Below are 17,737 nucleotides of genomic sequence, written 5' to 3' on the forward strand. Positions count from 1 at the left end.
TATTACAGTCAACATTGTCAAAAGCTTTCTCTAAGTCTACAAATGCTAGAAATGTAGGTTTGCCTTTCCTTAATCTATTTTCTAAGATAAGTCATAGGGTCCATATTGCCTCACATGTTCCAACATTTCTACCGAATCCAAACTGATCTTCCCCAAGGTCAGCTCCTACCAGTTTTTCCACTCGTCTGTAAAGAATTTGTGTTAGTATTTTGCAGCCGTGGCTTATTAAACTGATAGTTCGGTAATTTTCACATCTGTCAACACCTGTTTTCTTTGGGATTGGAATTATTATATTCTTCTTGAAGTCTGAGGATATTTCACCTGTCTCATACATCTTACTCACCAGATGGCAGAGTTTTATCAGTACAGGCTCTCCCAAGGCTGTCAGTAGTTCTAATGGAATGTTGTCTACTCCCGGGGCCTTGTTTCAACTCAGGTCTTTCAGTGCTCTATCCAACTCTTCACGCAGTATCTCATCTTCATCTACCTCCTCTTCCATTTCCATAATATTGTCCTCAAGATCATTGCCCTTCTATAGACCCTCTATATACCCCTTCCACCTATCTGCTTTCCATTCTTTGTTTAGAACTGGGTTTCCATCTGAGCAAGTGGTTCTCTTTTCTCCAAAGGTCTCTTTAATTTTCCTGTAGGCAGTATCTATCTTACCCCTCATGAGATAAGCCTCTACAGCCTTACATTTGTCCTCTAGCCATCCCTGCTTAGCTATTTTGCACTTCCTGTCGATCTCATTTTTGAGATGTCTGTATTCCTTTTGGCCTGCTTCATTCACTGCATTCTTATATTTTCTCCTTTCATCAATTAAATTCAATATCTCTTCTGTTACCCATGGATTTCTACTAGCCCTCGTCTTTTTACCTACGTGATCCTCTGCTACCTTCGCTATTTCGTCTCTCAAAGCTACCCATTCTTCTTCTCCTGTATTTCTTTCCCCCATTCTTGTCAATTGTTCCCTAATGCTCTCCATGAAGCTCTCTACAACCTCTGGTTCTTTCAGTTTATTCAGGTCCCATCTCCTCAAATTCCCACCTTTTTGCAGGTCCTTAGCTTTAATCTACAGTTCATAATCAATAGATTGTGGACATCTGCCCCTTAATGTGAACAAAATTGTGTAGCTGGCCTTTGGTGAGGATCAGGTCAACATCAAGGAAAGTGGCCACTTTCAGCAAGGCTGTGACTTCCTAAAATTATGCCCTGAGGTTCATACCATATGATATTTTGTCCACCACACCCAGAGTAGCTTTTCATCACTCTCCCAATTGTTGCAAAGCCCTTGTCAGACCTTATGCTTCTTCTGCAACCATTTCCCTACCTATGGCTCCTATGCACTTTCTGACTCTGCTGTAAGACTTGCCCAGTGCACCCTCCTACTATGACTTATACTAGCCCTGTAACTGGCAAAACATGTACTATAAAAGGGAGAGCCACCTGTGAAATGACACATGTCACATACCAGCTGTTATGAAGTCACTGTTTGGCCTTTCACATCAGCAGGAATACTACCAAGTTATCAGTTAGAATGGATGGGCATAGGCAGAGGGTATATACTTGCAACGTACAATATTCTGTTGCAGAGCATGCTGTACAACATGACAGTTGTGAACTTGGTGCCTGTTTTATCACATGTACCATTGGAATTCTTCCCCCAGACACCAGTTTCTCAAACAACACAGATGGGAACTGGCATTACAACATGTCCTTGATTCTCGCCACCCACCTGGTATTATTTTATGTTAATTTATTCAGTCTCACAAGTCCTTCACAGTACCTATTCCTTTCTTGACTCCCTTCTAGTTTTCTATATCTTTCATTTTCTGACCTCTGTATTTTCCCTGCCTCCCCCTTCTACACATGTAATGCACTTTGGTTTCCACAATTATTAATAGATGCATAATATTTTAATTTGAAACACTTTTTTTCTTTAATTTTGCTTGTCTATATAGTGTTTGAGGACACAAAGAAACTCAGGATGATGGCTACAGATTACCAAATAGTAAGCTGTGGTGTAAAAAGCAAGTGAAGAATTTAATAGGTGCAAGAATATTACTATTATACATGATGTAGTACAGGAAGATTGATTTTTTTCTCTGTATTGAATATGAGTCTGAAAATATAGTATATTCTGAGCATTTGTAGTACACCCTATGTAAAATTATGCCCATGATTAGAAATATGTTCTTGTGTATACTTTTAAATTTTATGAAATTCGGCAACCATTGTACACACATACAATTGTATGAATGTATAAATAAATGAATATAACCATTATCAGGTTCATACTGGTTTTATATTTCTCAAACTCCATCCTCTCCTACCCCATTTCATCCCAGAAAGAACCTCTCCCATTGTCTCTAACTAATCAAAACAATAATGAATAAATGTGTGTGTGTGTGTGTGTGTGTGTGTGTGTGTGTGTGTGTATGTACACGTTCATGTATGTATAGTAATAGAATCCACAACTTACCAGTTCATGGTACCTTTCATGTAGCTCACGCTCCTGATGTATGTGATCCCGAAACATAGCGAGAAGTCTCTCTGAGTGACTTCGAGGTAGCCCTGTACTACCTGAATGACGTGTTGTTTCCCCTTCACTCTCTGACAGTTCTGATGATTCATGGTGATGTTGGTGTTGCATATCAGTTCTGCAGACAATTATATGAATAGGTGATTATATTGTTGTAACTACTGTACTTTAGTGTAAAATATTTAGCTGGAGTATAAGAGATGTAAATATTACAATAATGGAAATTCCTGGATGGAATAACATGTAAAATGAGGGAAAGTTAACTGTTCAGGTACTCACCATATCGGACTCATGAGTGAAGCATATAGAAACATATACAGGAAACACTATTCACACTAGCTTTTTAGCTCCTGCTCTTTTTCTAACAAAGTTATACCCACTCATGCACACAATCATACAGACACCCAAACACACTCTACTGCAACCACAGTGAGACTGAGTCTTGAGATAGGCATGGGAGTGTGTGTTTAATGGGTGCACTTTAATTAGAAAAAGAGCAGGAGCATTGAAAACTAGTGTGAACAGTGTTTCCATCCACGTGTTTCTATGCACCACACATCAGTCCGCCATAGGTGAGTGGCTAATTTTCCTTTAGATGTAAATATTACAAACATCATTAAGTGCCATTATCTTACTTGGACTGCACGGTAATATACATCAATACTGGCAAAACATACTTGGACTGCACAGTAATATACATCAATACTGGCAAAACAGAGTAATACTAACATTAATTGTATCAAAAGTAAAATTAAATCGAGAATACTTTCATTATGACCAAAATACAGGAGGCAAATCTAAATTTACATATATCCACAAGCCACCAAATGGCATTCTGCAGAGGGTACTTCTGATACCATTAACTGACCTCCTACCCTACCCTATTCAACTTGCAGATGCCACCGGCAAGAATGATTGTCAGCAAGCCTTTGTATTGGCTCTAATAACTCAAATTTTCCCATCCTGATCATTATGCAAAATGCATGTGGAAGGAAGTAATATGTTCACCAATTCTTCCCAGAAAGTGCTCTCTGGAATTTCAGGCACAATTCCTAATACTGCCAACAGAAATACTTACATTAGAAAATACTAATTTTTACACCATACAGTTCTTACTCATAGGGGATATAGGGATCTTTTGGAAATGGTTGGGAAGGGGTGAGTGTAGGTCAAGCAGATGAGATGAGACAAAGGTGAAGGGAAGTGCATCAAAGAGACTAGAAGATTATTGGAGGTAATAGAAGGGTCAAACAGAAAAGCTGTGACACTCTGCTTGTTGCAGATTTACTGGTGATGTCTTGGAGGTCTACACCCATGTGAAGAACTTCTCCACATCCTGAAACAGCTTAACACCTTTTCCAAACTTGAACTCAACTGCTCCTTCTCCAGGCCCAGAGTCATTTTATTGGTTTTGACCTCATACTCACTGGGGCTTTTAGCCAAGTGTCTGTCAACCTCTTCTCAGCATATATGCAACAATACCTCCACTCTGATAGCTGCAAACCTTTCTATGTCAAGCAACCCCTTCTATACAATAGCCTGGTTAACCACAGTAAATGTATGTGCCTCAAAACCTATACCAGTAATCTCTCCTATGCTTTCCTCTACTGCAACTATCTCATTGAACAGATACACAAAGTAAGCTCTCATGCAGTCACCTACTCTGACATGACCATCATAGCTTTTTCACTCAAAACAGCCAGAAGTAATCCTTGCCCCCTGCCCCCCCCCCCCCCCCCCCCCTCCTTACCACATAATAGAGAGGTCTTAAATACAGCAATAGATTACTAAAGCAGAGCTATGCTTGTCTCAAGTTAAGCCATGAAATGATATTGTATGTGCCCAATACACTACAAACGCAATTCATTGTCATCTTTCACCATCATATCTGCATCAGTCTTATCAAATTGCTACTTCAGTGTACCACCTCTGAAATTTGTTCTCATAGTTAAAAATGGCCCACACGCTCCCATTCATTACAATTTACTCCAGTCCCAACAAAAGTAAATCCTACAACATTGAAGGCAAAAAAAACCTGTGTTATTTACCAACTGACAACTGTTCCCTGTGTAGAAATTTATGCAAGAAGGACCATCACAAAACTGTTGAACACATGAGTGGAATCAAGAGAAATATGTGTCAATGGGACGTCTAGTTTCAAGCTTCTGAGCATGCTCTACAGTATTACTTAACAAATCCAAGCACCAACTAAACCAAATGTGCTGTTTGGATCCTCAGATGCAGCACTAGTTTTCCTGAACTTCAGAGGTGAAAACTTGATCTCCACCGCACATTGTAATACCTGCATCCTCCTGGATTTAATCTTTCCTCTGTTCTCATATTGCAAAATTTTCTTAATTAGTTATTTATTTATTTCAATTATGTTCATTTTTATTTTTCCTCTCTGTCTCCAACTCGCTGTTTTGCTTTTCTAGGCCATCTTTCTCTTTGACCCTTTCCTTTTACTTTTTAATTATATTATTTCTTTCTCTTTTCACTGTGTCTACTCTATCCTCTCTTAACAGAAAATGAGTATTTACCAACTGTTTCCTACTCTCTCTGATGTATTTCCATTGTGTGGGACTGTGCACAAATGGTTTAATTCATATTTAACTGGAGGAGTACAGAGGGTTGCAATAATCATTTCACATAATGTGTGAAAATCAGCAGATTCCTCAAACTGGGGAGGTATCAAGAATGGGGTCCAACAAGGTTCAATCCTGGGTCCCTTATTCTTTTTAATGTACAGGTTGATTATAATTAAAGTTAAACTTTCAAACCACTGTAGAAATAACACCACTGATCAGAGTGGCATCAAATCACAATGGAATATTTTCAAAGAAGGGGGCAAACGTGTGGCAGAAGAAAAATAAATAGTTACAAAATGTAGCAATAGATGGCAGTGTAAGCATCATAATTTGATAGTGGTTGACTACAAATGACAAATGAATCATACATCAGTGCCTAAGATGTACATCTGATACTAAACAAACTGTACTACTCAGTGCGCATGAGTGTACAGGTGTGATAATGTTAGTTACGTAAGCCCATCCACCATGGCAAGGTCATATCGCATCGGATGGAAAAAATTGGTTTTTAATTGTCCTGAGGCCAAAAATTGCATATAAAGCATCACTCACATTGGTTTTTAATTGTCCTGAGGCCAAAAACCACATAAAAAGCACCAATCAAAACCAAATGAGATTAATAATTTCCATGCGATTCGCGCAAAACATGTTCAATACGGTGTCCACTGTTTTCTGCAACAAGTTGAAATCGAGAAACAGCATGTTCCCCAGCTGATCGAAGTGTTTCTGGGGTTAAGTTTGCAATCAGAACACTGAACACAATATCTTTCAGATAGCCCCACAGCCAGAAGTCACACGAATTAAGATCAGGTGATTGGGAAAGCCAGGCTGTATGGAAATGGCAGCTGATAATTCTAGCATTTCCAAAATGCCACTTCAGCAGCTGCTTAACTGGGTTTGTAATGTGAGGAAGTGCAGCATCTTGCATAAAAATAATCCTATCCACACATCTATGCTGTTGGAGAGCTGGAATGACGTGGTTGTGCAAAAGACACTCATAGCACTTACCAGTGAGGGTACAGGTAACAGGACCAGAAGCACCTGTCTCTTCAAAAAAATATGGCCCTATGAAAAATGATGCTGTAAGCCCACACTACACAGTGACTTTTGAGGATGAAGTGGTACTGGTTGATATGCATGTGGATTTTCCGTTGCCCATATTCGACAATTCTGTGTATTGACATGCCCTGTCAGATGTAAGTGGGCTTTGTCTGTCCACAAAATCTTCCATGGCCAATCATTGTCCACTTCCATACAAGCAATAAATTCTTAAGCAAAGGTCTCTCTTGCTGGCAGGTCAATAGGAAGCAACTCACGCACATGGGTGATTTTGAATGGATAGCAAAGAAGGATGTTTTTTAGGATTTTACACACTGTGCTCACAGATATATCAAATGTTCGGGCAATCCTCCGTACACTACACATTTGCAAACGACCACTTGTCTCCTCCTGCATTGCTCTGACCACTGCTTCCACCGATGTTGAATCAATTCATTTCCTCCCTCTACTAGGTTATACGCCAGAAGAACCCATCGTTTCAAATATCTGATTCATTTTCTCCAGACCCACGGCAGTCATCCGACCAATGCCTTTTTTTCAAACCCTTCAGTGTCTGGAAGTTCTGCAGAGCGACATGTACACAGTCATAATTCTTATAATACATCTTTACAAGCAGAGTGCGATCCTACATTTAGACACGAACGTCGCAGATTCAAAGGAGGAAAAGCCATGTACCCGGCATGTTTATACCAACTCCAATGGGTCGTGCACATGACAGATGTTTCATATATGTGTTCTGACACATACAGCGCCATCTATTGATCATTTTCACACTATTTTTTTTCATCTGCCATACATTTTCCCCCTTCTCCAGTAATATTCTGTTGCAATTTGACATCATTCTGACCAGTGGTGTTATTCCTACAGTGTTTCGAAAGTTTAACTTTAACTGAAATCACCCTATATGTTAATGCCTTGGCACTCTGTATCCATGAAGATGTGAAGCTACTTCTCTTTGCTGATGATACAAGTATAGCAATCACACACATCAAACAAGAATTAGCTGAGAAAATTGTAAATAATATCTTTCAGAAAACTATCATGTGGTTCTCTGCAAATTGACTCTCAATTTTGATAAAACACAGTAAATTCAGTTTTGTACAGTAAATGGCGAAACACCATTAACAAATATAGAGTTTAAACAGATGTCTGGAGCCAAGGCAGAATATTCCAAATATTTGGGTGTATGCATTGATGAGATATTGAATTGGGAGAAATACATTGATGATCTACTGAAATCTGTTAGGGTTATTGAAAATTTTGGAGAGAAACATACAAGTAAATTAACTTACTGTGTCTATTGTCAAACACTGCTTTAATATGGCACCACGTTTTGGAGTAATACGTCATTAAGGAAAAAATTATGCATTGCACAAAAGCATGTAATTGAATATATATTCATTTATGAAATTTGTTATTAATAACCCATTCCAGGTCAAAGGCAATAGCAATGTGCATAGCTTCAACACTAGGAGAAAGGCTGATCTTGACTACTTTGAGTTAAATGTAACTTTGGCACAGAAAGGGAGACTTCCGATGCCACAAAAATCTTTGGTCACTTACCAAATAGCATCAAAAGTCTGACAGATAGACACCTCAAATTATAACATGTAAAGAAACTTTTTGTTAAACTGACACATTCCACATTATTAGGAAGTGTCATATTCATGATCTATGGAACAACTATTAATCTAATCTAAGGAAGGTAGGAGACGAGGTACTGGCAGAATTAAAGCTGTGAGGACGGGGCGTGGATCGTGCTTGGGTAGCTCAGTCGGTAGAGCACATGCCCGCGAAAGGCAAAGGTCCCGAGTTAGAGTCTCGGTCTGGCACACAGTTTTAATCTCCCAGGAAGTTTCATATCAGCGCACACTCCGCTATAGAGCGAAAATTTCATTCTAATCTAATCATGTTTATCACTCTACATTCCTGCAACAAGTAGGTCAAAGTGATACGTCGCCCCCCTCTCAAACATTCCCAATCATCCCTGAAGAAGGGAAATGCAGTTCCAAGAGCTAAAATTATTATTTTCTACTTTAAGTGTTTCCATCGGAAATACTGTAAATTGTGCTTACTGTAGGCATATATTGGACAGCCTTACTGCATTTTTGTAATTCCAACAGTTACACATACTATTTCTTTATGGATTTCTGTACTAGGACCAGTTAAAAAGCACAATGAAATTACATGAGGTTATGTTTCATTGCAGTGTATCTTTCTGACAACAGTTTCATCTGTGAACAACTACTGCTTTGGTCAGCAATGATACTGAATTCCTATAATCTCTTTTACAATTAAGTAGTGTGTTAAGCTCTTATAAATCCTTAACACAACTTCTGCTATGACTGTGCTGTTTATGAAGGCACAAAAGTGTCTTGCTTTTTTTTAAAATCAGTGATCACCAAATCTACTGTAAATCAGCAAGTTTAAGAAACTAATATAAGTGGTAAAAACAACTGTCCTATGTTACAAAGCATTTGAAGCAATTACATAGATCCTAATATTCACTAGTAGATATGATGAATATATGTGAATAGTTACAGCCAGTAAATGCAAAAATGTAACTGTCATATGGCTTCGCTGGCTTGGATATTCCATGGGATGTGTTCAGTTGCCTGTCATGAAGGGTGTTCTTCTTCTGTGCACAATATCCCCTTTTCTTGCAGGTATGTGGGAAATGTATCATACATGTATTTGTAGAGTGTAGATGAATGTAATGAGGTGTATATAGCATTTTACATGTCCTCACTGTAGAGAGACTTGAAATTTAATCCAGGACATTGGTGCAAAGACTGGTGATCAGGAACTTTATGCCACCACCTCTTCTCTCCATGCTGGACAAATACTGGCAGTAAAATTTTCATCCGCTGCCAGAATTTGAACCAGCTTACCTATGATTTGAGAGCCACTGCACAGCCATGCGTTAGCAGCCCCAACTAAGAAGGCAAGTGACCCCGTACATCAGAGTGCTTTACTACTTGCCCTTACAGAGCACAGCCACTACACATACTTCATGTTGCAATCCATACAATTACATGAGAGTCTCTCCATGATCACATGAGTGTGCCTTTGGATGTCTGTGTGTAGTATGTTTGGTCGTGTGTACTGTTGCTAGAAAAATAACTAGTGTTCAAAAGCTAATGTGAATGTTGTTCTGTACTAATTGTTTCTGTATTCTCACCATTCGATCTGCTGTAGGTCAGTGTTTGCCTTTCCCTTATTTCCCATATTGCTCTATGCAGGAATTTCCATTATAATTGCATGAGTTTCATGTTTTATTGTAGAATCATTAGACTTTTTCCTTGCCTACTTAATTTTAAAAATCAATGGTTACAAAACTGTTGGTTATAGTTGGATTTAGTCTTGTAATTTTCTTTTCCAATGTGTTTCTTAAACTTTCACACTCATCTCCAGCTGTATCTTTCTTTTCTTGTATTAAAGTTTTTGTTACAAAATTTTGTTTTGTAACATGAATCTTCTCATTTTAATATCTGGGCAATATGTCAGGTCCAAAGGCAAATGCCAAGGGAATAAAAACACACTAATCAGCATTTCAGATTCACTGAGTTCTCCATCAGGAATAGACATTGGAATTAATCTATTTATTTATTTATTGCTGAAGCAAGATTCTATGGCTGAGCAGTCAGCATGCTTGGCTGCCACACAGAGAAGTCAAGCTGAAATCAGAGGTACTGTTAAGGATTTTCACTAATGAGAGATCTGAAACAGGGTCCATTCACACATTGAGGAACCACTTGGAGGAGAAGTCATGGTTCCATGAAGGCAGATCAGTTTTTCTGACCATGTGCCACTCTAATACTTTAATGTCTACTGCAGAAAATCAAGGAACAGCTGGTCAGCACACCAAGATCTTACAGTGACTGTAGTGGCAAAAAGTTTAGTTAAAAGGATTAAAATATGCTACGCCTTAAATATACCCTGTAGTGACAATTACAATGTAAAACTGCCCTATAGCTTAACAGGTAGCAATCTAGCTTGTCAGACAGACCAGGATCAAACTTGCATAGTAGATTAATGACCATCGGTATGGTACATGAACCAGCTTGAATATGGTCTTTATCTACCCTTGTCATCACTACGGGTGGGTCCCTCTCATACCGTGTTCTGAGTGACCTGTGCTTCCTTTGAAATTTCCACAAACTTTCCCTCTATCCTCCAAATGGAAGGAATTACTAGTTCTGAAAGCGAGCGAAATGCGATTGGCATCCCTGCGCACACCTGTGTTTAATGTGTAACTGCTGGAAGATTCATTGTCGTACATCTGTTAGTTATTGTTCAGTGCTGTATTGAGTAGAATGATGTGTCGCACAGTTTGTGAATTTCAAAATGGCAGAGTTAGAAGAGCAATGCATCTGCATTAAATTTTCCATGAAACTCAAACAAACCTACATAGAGACATACCAAAAGATGCAGAAAGCCTACAGTCATGAGTGGTTCAGCCATACTCAATGTTACAAATGATTCACATGGTTTAAAAATGACCAGATGGAAGTTAAGGGTGACATTCATTCAGGATGCCCTTTGATGTCTAACGACAATGCTCTGGACAGGAATGTCAACAAAATTGTGCATGTCAATCAAATACTGACTGTCCAAGAGATTGCATAAGAAAGTAACATTTCAGCTAGATAATGTCATGACATCATGACACAGTATCTCAGAAAGCATCGTGTTGCCATTAAGTTTGGGTTATAATGTTGAGACCAAGGTCCAACATTCCCATGGGTCAGAAAAGATTCTCCAAGACCATAAAAAGCTTGACAGACCAGGTCAAATATCAAAGCCATGCTGATAGTTTTCTTTGACTTTGAATGATTATTTCATCATGAATTCATTCCACAGGGACAAACTGTTAATTGATGATACTATCAGGACGTGTTGCAATGCCTGCGAGAAAATGTGAGAAGGAAATAGCCTGAAAAGTGGCAAGACGATTCATGGCTCCTGCATCACAATAATGTAGCCACACATTCATCCCCATTGGAGTGTGGCTATTGCACAAAAAACAAAATCACTGTGCTGCCTCATCCTCCTTACCCTCCAGGCCTGGCCCTGTGAACTCTTTTTAATTCCAAAGTTGAAAAACCTTTCGAAAGGATGAAAATTTGTAACAACAGATGAGAAAAAAGAAAATTCGCAGAAAACGCTTTGCACGATCCAGCAACAGACATACCAAGACTGCTTCCAGAAGTGGATATGGTGTTACGAGCAGTGTATCAATTGTGGAGAAGAGTATTTCAAATGAGACCATGCACAACAAGTAAAAGATAAGCATCAAAAAATAATGTGGGTGAAGTTCCAGAATTTTTTTAACAAACCTCATATATCACTTTCACTTTCATATGTATCTTATCACCTTCTGATAACAGGTACTGGCCAACAATTTTATCTGATACAAACAGTTTTCTGTTGAAATCAACTGCAGCTGAGGTAAACCATATTTCAGAAATAAACTGCTTTCGACTCTTCATAAACTTTTTTGTTTACACGAGCATGGCCACTTTCATGATATCAAATAATATCTTCAGATGTTCACCTATAAGGCAGGAAACACATAACTTACATTATGATACAAACTAGTTACCTATCCTGATAATCTATTACATACAATGAAAAGAACAAAATAAGAAAACAAAACAAGGTAAAAATATATCAAAAAACAAAGATGATGTGACTTACCAAACGAAAGTGCTGGCAGGTCGAAAGACACACAAACAAACACAAACATACACACAAAATTCAAGCTTTCGCAACAAACTGTTGCCTCATCCGGAAAGAGGGAAGGAGAGGGAAAAGACGAAAGGATGTGGGTTTTAAGGGAGAGGGTAAGGAGTCATTCCAATCCCGGGAGTGGAAAGACTTACCTTAGGGGGAAAAAAGGACGGGTATACACTCGCACACACACACATATCCATCCACACATATACAGACACAAGCAGACATATTTAAAGACAAAGAGTTTGGGCAGAGATGTCAGTCGAGGTGGAAGTGCAGAGGCAAAGATGTTGTTGAATGACAGGTGAGGTATGAGTGGCGGCAACTTGAAATTAGCGGAGATTGAGGCCTGGTGGCTAACGGGAAGAGAGGATATATTGAAGAGCAAGTTCCCATCTCCGGAGTTCGGATAGGTTGGTGTTGGTGGGAAGTATCCAGATAACCCAGACGGTGTAACATTGTGCCAAGATGTGCTGAGGATCACCCTGTGGCTAATCATGCCTTGGTGCACGGCCAGCACATCTTGGCACAATGTTACACCGTCCGGGTTATCTGGATACTTCCCACCAACACTAACCTATCCGAACTCCGGAGATGGGAACTTGTTCCTCAATATATCCTCTCTTCCGGTTACCCACCAGGCCTCAATCTCCGCTAATTTCAAGTTGCCGCCACTCATACCTCACCTGTCATTCAACAACATCTTTGCCTCTGCACTTCCGCCTCGACTGACATCTCTGCCCAAACTCTTTGTCTTTAAATATGTCTGCTTGTGTCTGTATATGTGTGGATGGATATGTGTGTGTGTGTGCGAGTGTATACCCAACCTTTTTCCCCCCTAAGGTAAGTCTTTCCGCTCCCAGGATTGGAATGACTCCTTACCCTCTCCCTAAAACCCACATCCTTTCGTCTTTCCCCCTCCTTCCCTCTTTCCTGATGAGGCAACAGTTTGTTGCGAAAGCTTGAATTTTGTGTGTATATTTGTGTTTGTTTGTGTGTCTTTCGACCTGCCAGCGCTTTCGTTTGGTAAGTCACATCATCTTTGTTTTTTGATATATTTTTCCCACGTGGAATGTTTTCCTCTATTATATTAAACAAGGTAAAAAGGCGCATTTAATAACACTGTAAGCCCATGTTTAAGAAAACTCACTCCTTAGCAAAAAGCATTCTTACCTCATCATGCAGGGCCACTCTGCCAATCAATGTGCTCACATCGTCATGGAGGGCACCAGTGCCAGAATATACATAGCAGAGAAAATTACAAACATTTTCGCACATATCCAAATATCATGGGGATGATTGAGGCCCTTGTTACACAGTGCAACCATATAAACCATAAAATATTTCAACATAAAAGTCATTAAAACCAAATAGATCAGACAAGAGCATATAAACAAGCCCAGGATACCATACTTTGGCATAATTTCACACTAAGTGGGCAATAAGCTAAGGATAAAAAGATAAAGCTCACATTCTTTATCCGACAGAATCTTGGCCAAAGACTTGTACATAGAGTGAAGGTAGCTCGAGAAAAGCACAACACTACTGGTGTATACTGCATCAGTTGTGACTATTGTCCTGTCAGTTAAGTAGCACAGACTAGCAGAGAGTTTAGTATTATGTTCTGAGAACTTCAAAGTCTGACGAATTTGAAGTCTACTTTTAAGTAGCTACTTACATGATTCTGGTCACTCCATAACACAGCTAATAATTTAAAAGTTTTACACAAAGAAGTAAAGGGGCTGACCTTAAACGTTTTGGAAGAGGCCTTAAATCAGGTGGAGTCTAAAGCTGTATTCCCCAACACATCCTTAATAATCAGGTGGAGTTAAAACATTACAATATAATGTCAAACTGTTATTGCCTTTCAAGAACATAAGGTCATACTTTTTTGACTGATTGGTTAGTGACCCTGGGCTTGCTGTTGTATGCTCTTGCATCTGTTTATGCTGAAGTATTTTATAGGTTATATTATTGTGGTGTAATGGGGGCCTCAATCATTCCCATGATTTTTGACATGTGCAAAAATGTTTGTTACTCCCCCCCCCCCCCTCCCCCCCCATGTGCATGGTGGCGCTAGTGCCCTCCGTAACACACATGAGCACATTGACTAGCAGTGTGGTCCTGCACAGGGAGGTTGCTGGAGGGCTGCTGTCTACCATTTCCTGACATGAAGCGAGTTTTCTAACCATGGGCTTTCAATGTTACTAGCTGTTGCTTTTTACCTTCTTTTTGTTTTCTTACTATGTTCTTTTCATTATAGGTAAAAGCACCTCTAACATGTCAGTTTCTCAGCTGTTTAATCTGATTTATGATGCCTTGCTTGTTGCCATTAACAGTATGTTATCTTGAGAACGTGATGTCCCCCCCCCCCCTCCCCCCTTCTTTTATTAGGGCATTATGTTTTACTGACATGTGAGTATTTCATATTGGTTGTCAAAGAGCATAGATTATTAGTATATTAGTATTAGTATCTAGCTTTTTATCATACTGTTGACTGCATGTTTCCTATCTTGTAGATGTATACTTGTGGATGTGATTTGATATCATAAAACCAGTTGTGCTCCTGTAAACCAAAAAGTTCATATTCAGCTCAAAGTGTTTTATTTCTGAAACAATATTATCTGAGTATTTCATTTATTGTTCTTTCTGTTGTTGTATCTTTATTAGCCTTGATTTGAGGCTTGCTTTATCTGCAAAGAACACTATTTCTGCTTTTTCAGTGTATGTTATTTATAAACAGCACAAATAAGACAGGTCCCAATATTGAACCCTGTGAAATAACAGCAATAAAGGTCCTCTCTCAGTAAAAGAAGCACCATAAGAGCTGCCTAAGCTATCTACTATGACTATTTGTTTCCTATTAGTTAAATAAGAAGTAAACCACTTGCTAATTGTATCTTGGATGCCAGTGACTTTCAAAATTCTCCAAAAGAATGTTATTTGCTCAGCCGAATGCCTTAGACAGATCATTAAAAATCCGAGTTGGTGAAAGTTTGTCATACAGTTATCCTTAATTCATGTTGAAGGAAATGATCCATGGCATCTTCACTGGAAGGTTCCTCCTGGTCCAGAATTTCTTATTGGCAGGCATAATAACCCATTCCTACATACATTGACCTTTTTTTTTCAAATTACTTGAGAAAGGAGTTAACAATGAAAGGGTCAATAGTTATCAATACCTGTCCTAATATCTTTTTTAATGATGCATCCAACCATGACACATTTTAATCAGTCTGGAAAGATACTTTGTGAAAATGATGTATTACACATATTACTAACATGGGAACTATCACAATGTAAGCAGCAAAAACCAAATAAAAATGATTTAAAGTATGGAGATGTGTCTGTTCTACCATCTGTCAAAATCATTTATCTGTGCTTGTGCACAAATGATGCTTGAAGGTTTAAAAAAGTCCAGAGTCTACAGAAGCCAAATCACTGAAAAACAATACTGTGTAACAGACAACTATGACCAACAGTTTCACAACGTCATAAATGAGGCTTTGTTTGGAAAAACAAATTTGACAGAATATATATCAGCACATGCATTACCTACAGGGTCACATTTTATACGTAAAAGTGCCTGTTTTGTTAAATGTTCTTCTACTATTCGTAACTGAAATGCAAATGTGTAGTTTCAATGCAGTGATTAACATAAAGCAGGATGGAACAGCATGCAGGAAAGATGTGGACAATGTGGTTTTTGATATTTGTCTACTGCAGTGTGGATATGCCAAAAATTATGCAGCCTGTGCACCTGCTGCCCTTTGTTAAGTGTGCATACTATTCTATTCTGCTGTATTTTGATCACTTTACTGAAACTCCACATCTGCACTCAGATGATGAATAAGGAAAAAATGTACAATAACACAGTTAACTTCAAATTTCTGGAGGAATACCAGCAATTACCTTAAATGGTTTATGAAACTAATAAAACCATAATTTAGGTTTTTGATGCACTACAGTACAGACAAAAAACCTCTCAGTTCATCATACATTCACTAATTGTGTTTCACAATCCTTTTGAGGTTCAATCTTTCAACACTTCATCTACACTTCACAAAGTCTAGTTTTAATGCCAATATTATGCACCATATTTATATACAGTGGCAATGGGCAATTACATGCTTTCCAACAGGCAATAAACTAAACAGAAAAAAACTAAGAAACACTATGTTAATTATTATTACATATTTTTGCTTGACAGCCTCTTGACTAGCTTGTGACTCATGGAGAACTTGGATTTTGACTTCTCTGAATCTTGGGAACTTTTATGTATTTGAATACGGGCTCTCTCTTTCTCATGCTTTTTTCGTAGTGATTCCAGTTTCTTTTCCAATTCTAGCTTTTTCTCCTTTACAGCTTTGTTCTCCATTAATTTCTCCAGTGACTCTGCTACAAGCTCTTCTTCTCCTACAAAAAGAAGCAATATATTTGTCATTATAAAAATATGAACTTTGCAAAAGTGTGCCACCTAAATTTTTCATGTATATTACAAACAAAAATACTGCCTGGAAAAAAATTTACACACTTGGAAAGACTACGTTAATTTTGATCTGATGATAGCATATGTCACTTGGGGTAGACGTACTGATAATTGTTTCAACATCGTCCACTAACAGACAGCGTAGTGGCATAGCTGCCAGAGTGCTATTTGTGTTTGCTCTTTAATATGGAATGCTCATAGCCAGAAGGCTCAGTGCTGTGCTAAGTGCGAAGCAAGCAGGCAACCATCCAATGGAGATGCACTCATGCTTCCTAAAGCTAACTGAGTGAGTTTGAAAGGGATTAAACTGTGGCTTTCCAAGTGGTAGGACTGTTCTTTCAGAGAATTGCCAGACAAGTTGGACATGCTGCTCCAGTTGTGCAACGATGCTGGTTTCAGTGGTCATGTGAATATTCTTACACCCACAGATGAGGTTCTGGACATCCACGCAGCACAGATGCAGCACAGGTGCCTACGATCATGGTCTTATTTTAAGGGTATCGGTGGTAGATAGTACAGCTACCACAGCACAGATAAGAGGGCTTGTGAGCCCAGACGTGTCAAAGATGAACTGTTGCAAACCAGTTAGTAGCAGTGGGCGTACGGGCTTGCACACCTCTCGCCCATCTTACCCTCACACCACAGCATCTGCAACTCTACCGGTGCCATCAGAGGAAAAGTTGGATGACAGAACGGCACACCGTCATCTTCATCAATGAAAGCAGATTCTGTCTGCATGCAAGTGATGGCCGTTTGTGCATATGACATGGACCTGGTAAGTGCATTCGGCCAAGACGCTCTGGGGTGCGATAAGCTACAGCTCTTGTTCACCTTTGGTGGTTCTGCAGGGGACGCTAACCACCACTCAGTATGGGCAGAATGTTGTTAGACCAGTTCTTTTGTCGTTCTTGCAGCAGGAAGGTGATCTGTTCTTTCAACATGATAATGCTTGCCCACACATTGCTCGTGAAACTCAACGTTCTCTGCAACAAGTGCAGCAACTTCCCTAGCCAGCATGATCTCCGGACATGTCACCAACCCCGATTATGTGACAAGATGTGACTCATTAACCAACAATTCTTAAAGAAATACATGGACAGGTTGAGCAGGCATGGCGTAACATATCCCAGTGCAGTATTTGGCATTTGTATGATTGACTGGATACCAGAGTAAGCACCTGCATTGCTGCTGGTGGATGCTACACCCCTTACTAATGTGTGTGTGTGTCAGCATAGGTCGATACCTGGTACCTCAGAACCACTTATGCTACTGATCAGTAAATGTAATCATTTAATGTATTCCATATGCACTGTTGCGATTATA

The 17,737-nt window shown here is 39.1% G+C and overlaps 1 protein-coding gene across 1 annotated transcript in view; it reads right to left on the reverse strand.

Annotated features, from left to right (window-relative positions):
• Positions 1–17,737, reverse strand: part of LOC124619922 (1-phosphatidylinositol 4,5-bisphosphate phosphodiesterase classes I and II) — a 403,835-nt gene that overhangs the window by 30,886 nt on the left and 355,212 nt on the right. Inside the window, exons 17-18 of the mRNA XM_047146565.1 lie at positions 16,119–16,341; positions 2,483–2,660 (exon numbers count right to left, since the gene is read on the reverse strand). Coding sequence (XP_047002521.1) covers positions 2,483–2,660; positions 16,119–16,341 — 401 coding nt within the window. The remainder of the gene's footprint in view (positions 1–2,482; positions 2,661–16,118; positions 16,342–17,737) is intronic.

This window comes from Schistocerca americana, chromosome 6, assembly GCF_021461395.2.
Source record: "Schistocerca americana isolate TAMUIC-IGC-003095 chromosome 6, iqSchAmer2.1, whole genome shotgun sequence".
Taxonomy (NCBI): domain Eukaryota; kingdom Metazoa; phylum Arthropoda; class Insecta; order Orthoptera; family Acrididae; genus Schistocerca; species Schistocerca americana.